Source organism: Mastomys coucha, unplaced genomic scaffold (genome assembly GCF_008632895.1).
Source record: "Mastomys coucha isolate ucsf_1 unplaced genomic scaffold, UCSF_Mcou_1 pScaffold4, whole genome shotgun sequence".
Taxonomy (NCBI): Eukaryota; Metazoa; Chordata; class Mammalia; order Rodentia; family Muridae; genus Mastomys; species Mastomys coucha.
In genome coordinates this window covers 12,344,970-12,354,526 of record NW_022196910.1, presented here as the reverse complement: position 1 = coordinate 12,354,526, position 9,557 = coordinate 12,344,970, and the positions used below count along the sequence as shown (strand labels likewise).

General features: G+C 51.2%; 1 protein-coding gene across 1 annotated transcript; it reads right to left on the bottom strand.

Annotated features, from left to right (window-relative positions):
* Positions 1 to 230: 230 nt before the first annotated feature.
* Positions 231 to 8,298, bottom strand: Ckap4 (cytoskeleton associated protein 4). The gene is made up of 2 exons (XM_031349817.1): positions 7,694 to 8,298; positions 231 to 2,733 (listed from the first exon to the last, which is right to left on the bottom strand). Exons 1-2 carry the CDS (start codon positions 8,111 to 8,113, stop codon positions 1,426 to 1,428), a joined length of 1,728 nt encoding a protein of 575 aa, XP_031205677.1. The 5' UTR covers positions 8,114 to 8,298; the 3' UTR covers positions 231 to 1,425.
* Between the last annotated feature and the right edge of the window lie 1,259 nt (positions 8,299 to 9,557).

The following is a 9,557-nucleotide window of genomic DNA, read 5'->3' as shown; positions in this document are numbered from 1 at the left end:
AGATCCAATAATAAACCAACAAAAGCATGTGCCTGCAGGGGTGGGGTGGAGCCTGAAAACCTGAGTTAGATGCCTCTGCACACGGGCCATCACACACACTACCGCCCACCCCAGAGGAAAAATATATTATTTTAAAAATTTTATATCGTAAAAAAGTCTTGAAATGGGAAAGGTACCAATTTTCTAATCCCGAACACTTTATGCTGATAAAATACATCATTGCTAAGTTCTGGAATCCATTGACTGAAGGTCATAACAAAGCTCAAGTGTTTATTAAGAATTAAAAATACTGTAAATAAGCCATACAGTTCATTTCACAGTAAACTAACAAACCTTGTTTTTCTTTTCAGTTTTTCGGGTTTTTTTTCTTTCCTTTTTTTTTTTTTTTTTTTTTTTTTTTTTTTTTTTTTTTTGGAGGCGGGAGGGGAAGGTGGGAAGGGCAAGGCAGCCATTAGAGACAATACATCTCGAAGGGTACATGGAGAACAATCACAGAAACACAACACACATGATCCCCACTGACAGATGGGGCCAGGCGGTGGGAAACCTCTCCAAAGATACTGTGATAAAACAAAAAGGCCTGGCCTACATCTCTCAGGGAGATGCCTGAATCCTCTGTGGAAAATACAGCTCTCACATCAGAACCCAAAGAACACCCCCTCCAAACTCACTTAGTGACCCCTCCTAGCCTGGTGACGCAGGTGGGTCACCAGGACCAGAGGGGCACTGGGCCTCAGGGTGCTATGTTTTCACCTTCAGGACCTACTGAGTTTGCATAGTTACTGTATGTATGACTAGATTAGGGAATAGAGACTATGCCTCTGAAAGTGACCCTCAGGAGGGTTGGGGGTGGAGGTGGGGGTCCTCTTTCACCCATTCAGAGCTGACCTCTAGGAGTGTTTACCAGTTCTAAAAGGAAGACAAGAAGGAGACAGCTCCTAAAAACCCTGACCAAGAGTATAAAAAAAAAAGACAATAAAATTAATTTTCCTTAAAGACAATTTTAAAAAGTGCCCCCCACTTGTTCTTTGTTGTTTTTCTATTTTACTATAAATCTGTCAGCCTGACAGGATCCTTTTTTTAGGTTAATCTGCTTCCTGATAATCCCCAGTTAATAAAGCCACTGTCATCTTTCTAGCAGGAGACACATCCTTTTCTGCACAGGGCTGGCTGGGCCTTCAGGAAGCCAAACCAAAAGCAGAAACAGGACTTAAGAAACCAAGGCTTGTGGTAATAACTGCAAATAAATTAACTGGGCAGAGAACACCAGGGTGGTGTTCAGCCGGTGTCTGCTGCTTTCCGTGAGGTGGGGGAGGGGAGAGAAGGTGGTAGGAGGGCACCTGGGAGAAAATAATGGGATTTTTTTGTTTTGTTTTGTTTTTGGTCGTAAGAAAAACTGTGCCCACACACGCAGTTGCAGTTCGTTTAGATCTTTTCATGGATCTTCTCAACTTTCACAAACAACCTATCCAGATCATTCCGCAGGTCATCTAGCAAGCCCTTGGCTGATTCTAAGTTGTTCTCGTTCGTTTCGATTTTGACGGAGTAGGCGACCAAACTGTCCACGGCAGTCCTGAGCATTCTCAAGTCTGACTCCACTTGGCTCACTGAGGATTTCAGGTTGTCTAGAGAGGAGAGTCTGTCCAGGAGGTCCTGAGGAGGCAAGCCCGCCGCCTGGGCTTGGTCCTGGCTGAGCAGTGAGTGCACTTGCTCTTGCAGTAACTCCATGGTACCAGGCAGCTCACCCAGGCTTTGCTTCAGCTCCTTCAAGTCGCTGGACAGCATCAGCTGGGTCTCCCCCAGGCTCCTGACTGTGCTGGCCAGGTCAGATGAGGGGCCAGGGCTTTCCACGTGCCCCTGCAGCATAGCCAGGCGTTGCTCATACTCCTGGCTCTTGGACAGGAGTGACTCCAGGCTCTCAGTGTGGCGTGCAGAAGCCACTTGCATAGAGTAGACCCCGTCCTCTACATACTGGAGCCTGGCGCCCAGGCCCTCCATCTGCCTTTGCAGCTCCTCTAAAGCTTTAGAGTCTTTGAAGACAACAGCCTCCTCTGACCCATGGGCCCCCGCCTTCAGCTGCTGTAGCTCTTCCTCCAGTCTCCGGATGTCCTCTGGGAGGCGAGAGGAGGACTCCTCCGACTGCATTAGCTTCTCTGTGAGGGCCTGCAGAGCCAGGCGCTCTGAGTCGGCGGCCTGCTTGAACGCCTGTTGCTCCTGCTTGAGGCTCACCAGCTCCCGGACCTCTGTGTAGACATCGGACTCCATGGCCTGAAGGGAACTCTTCAGGGCCTCGATGTCCCTCTCCTTAGACTTCATGGAGGCCTGTACTTCCTTCATAGCTTCCTTCAGAATTTTCACATCCTGACTTCGATCCCCCTTGGATTCTTCCAGGGAGGCAACCTTCATCTTGACCTCGTTGATCTCCTTCTGGCTCCTCTTCTGCACATCAGTGAAGATGGCGATGTTGTCATTGATGGACTTGGTGAGCTCCGTCAGGCGCTCCTCGACCGTGTTCTCCAGGGACGTGAAGTCCCGCTCTCGGGCATCCTTCACCACGTGGATCCCGTCCGACAGGTCTTTGAGAATCTCATTCTGTAACTTCTGTAGAACCTCGCTAATACGGTTGAGCTCACTTTCCCCTTCCTTTACGGCTTTCTCTGTGAGATCCTGTTTATGCTGGGAACTTCTCAGGATGGACTCAAAAGTCCCAAACGTGGCTTGCAGAGATTGTACCTATGACCAGAATCCAGACGTTAGCCACTGAGAACAAACAATTGTACTCATTTAAGTACCACAATTTTCTGCATTGCCTGCCCCAGGAGCCTCCAGATCAGCAGTCTCCTTCCAAAAGGTAGTTAGTCATGTGGTGGCTGTGATCACCAACCTGGCCCCTCCAGGTACCCCAGAGTCAGTTCATTACCATATCTGACTAGTCAGCATAGTCCATATGTGTCTGTGACCCTTACCTGTCAGCCAAAGCGACAAGCCATGGATGGACAAGTGCCAGGCAGGCTGATGGGGTGACCAACACCTTTCCCACTGAGATTGCTGGCTATAGGATGAGGGAGGCCTGGAGCTGCTCAGACTAGCACATGACCAACAACCCAATCAAGACAGCACATGGAGACAGAGTTGAAACAGGCAAGATGACATTCTGAAGAACTCAATACCTGAACACAGCTGCATCTGAAGGAGTTTACCCTTGAACTGTTCCGCCAATCAGAGCAGTCTATACTCTCCTCCTCCCCTCCCTCCTTCCCTCCCTCCCTCTGCTATTTTGGGCTGGCTTTCTAGAGTTTGCAGCTGAGCATCACAAATTTTCTTACAAAAGAGCCTGAGACATATGAAGACACTAGGCACAAAGCTAAGAGATTAAGTCGAGGTCTGTATCTATCACTTCCAGGGGTGCAGTCTCTGGCAAAGCCACTGTCCATCCTGGACTTCAGTGTCCTTATTTAAGAATTCGAGCAGTGGGCCAGGTGATTTCTTAGGACATGCTGGCCTTTGAGAACACACTGTGACTTTCTTTGGTGCTACCCATTCATTCCGCATAAATGGCACGCTTAATTAGCACAGCAACTCCAATCAAGCTGGGCTGACAAACTGACGCAGAGGTCCTGCTAATCAGGAACCTAGGCCTTAGATGTGTTAGACACCTGTAACATTTGGTGACAAAATAATAATAATAGTAATAATAACAGTAATAAACAAAATTAAGGAAAGAAGAGTAAGAATCCCAGCAGGGTAGCCTTGATTCTGTAAGTCCCTAGGTTCAACTACGTATTTCTGGAATATGTAAGAGAGCCCCCCACCCCCGCCTGCTCCCGCTAAGACACCATGAGGTTGTTACCAGCTAAAGCAAGTATGGAACGCTCTGTGGGATAAATGATGTCATTAACAGTCAACAATTAAATGTATTTCAAAAAGAGAAGAAGACTGCCAGAGTTTTCAGAGGCCGGGCAGTGGTGGCACATGCCTTTAATCCCAGCACTTAGGAGGCAGAGGCAGGCGGATTTCTGAGTTCGAGGCCAGCCTGGTCTACAGAGTGAGTTCCAGGACAACCAGGGCTATACAAAGAAAAAATGTCTCAAAAAAAACCAAAACCAAAAACAAAAACAAAAGTTGTTTTTAGGGGGTGGAGAGATGCCTAAGTGGTTAAAGAGAACTGATGGCTCTTCCAGAAGTCCCAGGTTTAATTCCCAGCAATCACATGGCTGTTCGCAATGTCTGTGACTCTAGTTCCTTAGAATCTGATATCTTCCCTTGGCTTCCTCGGGTACCAAGCATGTATAATACATACACGCAGGCACAACAACCAAACACATAAAATAAAATAAAGCTGGGGGGCAGGGAGGTTGTCTCTCCATTTAAAAACAGCACAAGAGATGAAATAGGCTGCTTGCCTGGCATTCCCAAGATCCTAGGTTTGAGCCCAAGCACTTAGTAAATAGGGCCTAGTGTCATACTCCTGTGACCTCGGCACTCAGGAGGGAGAAGTAGAAAGATCAGAAGTTCAAGGTCATCCTAGGCTACACAGTGAATCTGAGGTGGGCCTGGGCTATATGGAATGCTATCTTAACAAAAAACAAAACAAACAAACAAAAAAAAACCCTGATTAAAAACAGCAAGGCTCTGAAGCCAGACTTGGTAGGAAAATCTTAGCTCAATGCTTCACTGCTGTTTGGTCCTGGATGAGTTACATACTGTCTGTATCTTGGTTTCATCAGCTACAAGGTGTGACAAAAATAGTACCTGACTCACCAATAGTCACCGTGAGAACTGAATGAGTTTAAACAAATAAAGTGCTTAACTGTGTGCCTAACACTCCATGACTGCTCAGTGCAGCAGCTACTGTCTTCACCACAGCTGAGCTTTGCCCTGAGTTAGTTCCTCAGAGGCCCAGGGCTTCTGAGCAGCTCCTTCCACTCAACGCCAAAGGAGAAACTGAGAACAGGGATGCAGACAGGACACCCTGGTCACAGCGCACGCCCACTGACTACTCTAGGAACTCAAAATCATATTCACTTCCCAACTCCCAGGTTAGATTAGAATGGGGTTCACAGGGCCTCCAGAAAGTAGACAATTTTCCTCCCCAGCCAAATACAACCTGAGCCATAAAGGAATACGCTGAGAAGGCACTAGAGAGAGGTGACCTCTAAAACTGGGTTAGTAAATCACAATGCCTTCCTGTTCTGAGCACGGGACTTAAAATAGCAGCATGAGGGTGAGCCCAGCGCCTGCAACATGGCAGGCTACCTTCAGTGTTGTCTCAATGGACCAAAGAATGGAGGAATTCAGAGCAATGCCTGATAAAGCCTGGGTAGGCCGAGCTCCTATTTAATCCCAGGTTGGCTCTTCACAAATGGGTAGGAAGTGAATCAGATCAGAAACTATTACCAATCCCCAAAGGAACCCAGTCTGAGGCCATGGAAGGTTGTGCATCTTTATGCACAAAGAGCTCAGAACAATTAATATGCACGGGATGGATGTCTGTCCTCCTGGTGTGTGGGGGATGTCTGCTGTGTGGTACGTGAATGCCAGCGATGGAATAATGCCTACAACTCCATCCCTGCCTTCGTGGAGCCTTGATGGGTTAACAGCAGACAGGCTGGTGCTACTACTAACGCCTGACAGTCAATGGGACTGTCACATGCATACATGTGACGGCCAGACATTGACTGCTCTCCACGTTCACTTGTTTGTTTGACACAAGGTCTCTTACTGGGGCTGGAGCAGCCCGATTTGGCTAGGCTGGCTGGCAAGCAAACTCAAGAGATATCTCCTGCCTGTGCTTCCCCAACACTGGGATTCAAAGAGTGGACGACCAGCCCAGCTCTTTACACAGGCCTAAGAAATCTGAACTCATGTTCTAATGCCTTCCTAGCAAGCACTTCACCAACTGGGCTATCCCCACCTACCCCCCAATACCCTCAACCCCAATTCCTACAAATCTTGATGGTACATTCCTCTAGCCTGGAGAATGAGAAACAGGCTCAAAGAAGAAACTGATTTGCATACAGTTATGACAGGGAAGGGATAAAACCACAGAGAGACCAAAAGGCAACATAGGAAATAATACCCAAGTTCTTTAACCTGGATCCATCCACTTGGGGCCTCAGTTTCCAACTTCCCCTGTATTCTTTCACTGGAATGCTAGCTACCTTCTGTCCTTCAGGCATGTTCGAGACTGTCCCCTTACCTGTATAGGGACATTCCTTCTCCTGATACTTCTAATGGCTGGCCCTGTCCTAACCACCCACATACAGACACAGGGAAATGTCACAAGTCCTTTGTTCCCAAAGTTACCCACCACTGAACCCTACTTAGGGTGCCATTTCACAAGCTTGATCTGTGCCTTTTTCTCCTCCATATTCTCCACAGGGCCCACGCACAGCCATGCAACTATCAGACTTCAATAAATATTATGACTGATTAGCAAGTGAGTGTCTGGAAGAGGAAACAGGCTAGTGATTAGACTCCCTCCGGGTGTCTATGCTCTTAGGATGGTCTGACATTCAGCAGGCAAAGCAGAATCGCCTACTTCATTCCCCCAGATAAGTCACCTCCCTTGGCCTACACCACTTCACAGGCTGACTCACTCCAGTTGCTCTTCCAGTCTTGAGAGGAAATTCCTAGTACTGCATACTCAACAAAAAGTAAGAGACTTGGCAGGGCAAAAGGCATGCTGGGAAAAGGAGGTCGTGGTTCCGGGCTCAGAAGTGGCGGGATTTTTTGTTTCCGTCCAGCAACTGAGTTTCATTGAGCAAGGATGTGGGTGGAGGATGGAGAGGGATGGAGAGGGAAGGAGGCTACACTTTGGCTGGTAGGGTGGAAACTGAGCAGTTTGCCTTGAGAGCTGCGTTCGGTCATTCCTGAAAGGGCTCGCTGGGGAATCCTTCCTCACGAATGGCCCATACTTTCTTACACAATCTGCAACTCAAGCCAGCTGCAGTCTGTATCAACTCACTTCGTGTCTCTAAACCTCAATATTCTGGTCTGGAAAATTGAGTCAAATTTGTCAGCCCTCTCTTCCTCCCTCTAGTTAACTCTTCGGGTTAGGAAATAAAATACATGAGTATGCCGTCTACACACCACATAAATGTGACCTAATATCTCTGGCCTGTGTTTCCCCTAAAGCTGGAGTAAGCTACTTCAAAGGCCTACATGAGCTCTTTGGTCTAGCTAAGGACAAGGAACCTAAAGATAGACACTATTTCATCTGAACTTAGCAAATGACTAAGCTCACTAGCTTCCCCCCCCCAACCCCCAAAAGCTCTGGGTCTATTAAAAACTGGCTCAAATGACTCCTACTGGCATAGCCAAGGTGAAGTCTTGACCAGAGGTTTCCAGGGATGCACTGATTTCCCTTCCAGCCTCTTTTTCGAGCGACTCTGCCCATTCAACGGTTCCTAATGCAAAAAGAATGGGCTAGTAGAGCCTGCCGGCTTCCTTACAGGTCACCGCTAATGTCCTGTGACAGGGCCTTGGCCCACCCTCCCCGGATGGTCTGGCCATCCTCCGAGTCCGCTCCATCCCTCTCTGAGACCATTAACAAAGCGGGTCTGGGACCGCCCTGGCGACTAGGGAGCTGGGGTCCCAGCTCTTGCCACAGGGGCCTGGGCAGGAAAGGACCAGGGCTCCTTTGGGGAGGGCAGAAGTGGAGTCCGGACCCCGCCAAAGCTGGAGTACCCACCTTCTGCTCGACGCCCTGCAAGCCCTGGCCCAGCTCATCCCTCTGACGGGAGAAGTCCTGGTGGCCAAGCCGGACCTGCTGGACCTCCTCCAGGACGTGATGGACATACCAGCCCGAGAAGGCGGCCGCCGCCACCAGCGAGAGGTAGAAGAGAAAGTTGAGCACCCGGCCAAGCCTACGAGAGCAGGACGCCGAGGACGCGGCGGCGGCGGCGGCCGAGGAGCGGCCGCGGTGGCCGCCCCGGTGCGCCTGGTTCTGCGGGTGCTGCGGCGGGTGCGGCGCGGACGGCTGCGGCTGCTGCGGCGCCGGCGGCGGCTTCTTCGCCACGTCATCCGCGCTGCCCGACGGGTGGGCGCCCTTGTCCGAGGGGCTCGCGGCGCCGTGGCCGCCCTTGGAGCCCCTTTGTTTGGCCGAGGGCATGGCGGCGGCGGCGGCGCGGCGGGATGGGCGAGCGGGGCGCGAGGCCCGGGACGCTGGCTCCGGCTCCCACGGGGACTGCGCGGGCGGCACGCGGGCGCGGCGGCGTCGGAGCGGCCCGGAACGTGGTGCGACGAGGAAGGAGGGCGGCCGCGGAAGGAGAAGGGGGCCTGGCTCCGCCGCCGCCGCCGCCGCGGCGCCGACCCCGCCTCCCGGGAAGGGAGGCCGAGCCCAGCCCGAGCGCTTGCCACGCAAGCCGGCCGCCGCCCCTCCTCCCTTCGCCGCGACCCCACGGAGGGCGGGCGGGGCCCGGCGGGGCGAGGCTGGGCGCGGCTGCCCGGATGGCCGAGCCTTCCAGTGCCCGGGCTACCCTCCAGTGGAGCCAGCGGGGTGGGGGTGCCCCTGAGTACTGTGCTGAGCGCGATTCCCACCTGGGCGGAGGGGGAGTGGTAGGGGGATCGGAGAGTACGGTTCTGGAAGGTGGGGACAGGACAGGGACCCGACACCCTTCTTGCCCACCGCTAACCCGGGAAGACCCCTCCTCTAAGGCCGCCCTGTAGCTGGGCCAGGCCTTGTCTCTTCCTGAGGACTTTTGGGCTCAAAGGACTCTGCACCCAAGCACCCTGGCTATGAACTAAAGACTTGGTCCTAGGGAACTGAGTTATGGGGCCCTCTTTGCCTGGCCAGTAGGCTGTATGCAACACCCCCAACCCCCTTGGTTCTCTTTTCTTTTGGGGTATCATACAGTCTCTCCACAGCTCCAGTTCCTGGCAGGCTCTGGGTAGATTGTAGACAAGCCACCAGCACCTACATTTAGAGGGACAGGGGTCGAGGTTGTCACTTCCACATTTGTAAAAAGAGATATAACAATGCCAGACCCTGTGTGTATCAGCTCCTATGGGCTCTAAAACCCTCGCAAACGCCTTGAAAGGTTGGGATTACATTTGCCCATTTTATAGGAAATACACAGGCTGAGCCTCAGCCCCAGCAGAATGCCTCAAGGTCATAAAGCCATGTTTTGAACTTTGTGCTGATGCTTCTGAAGCCCGAGAGTGGGTCTACACTTATGACTGGGGGGCAGGGGGGGAGACGGAGGACTTGGACACACTATCAGCTCAGATCCATTGCTAGTGGTGATCTGGGCCTGGCTCCTGCAGTCCTAGTGTCTGCCTGGTAGAAAGTATGGATGCTATTTCTTCTGTCTGTAACTTCGTCTCAATCAGCTTAGATGGGGAAAAAATTAGAAACAAAACTGAAATCTTCCCATGTTCAAATGCCACCACTTCCATACTTTGGCTGTCACATGCCCGATGATACCCCTCTTGAGGTAAGTATTCGTAAGGAGACACTGTATGTGCAACTTTACAAGGGCAAAACTTTGCTGAAGGCCCACTGTGTGCCAGAGAGATGTCTGTCCACTGCTAGAGGCACCTTCCTTGAGAACAAC

Coding starts and splice junctions, on each gene's coding strand:
- Ckap4 (XM_031349817.1), bottom strand. CDS start 8,113: ATGCCCTCGGCCAAACAAAGGGGCTCCAAGGGCGGCCACGGCGCCGCG. Junction 2,734..7,693: donor TGCAGGGCGTCGAGCAGAAG/GTGGGTACTCCA, acceptor TTCTGGTCATAG/GTACAATCTCTGCAAGCCAC.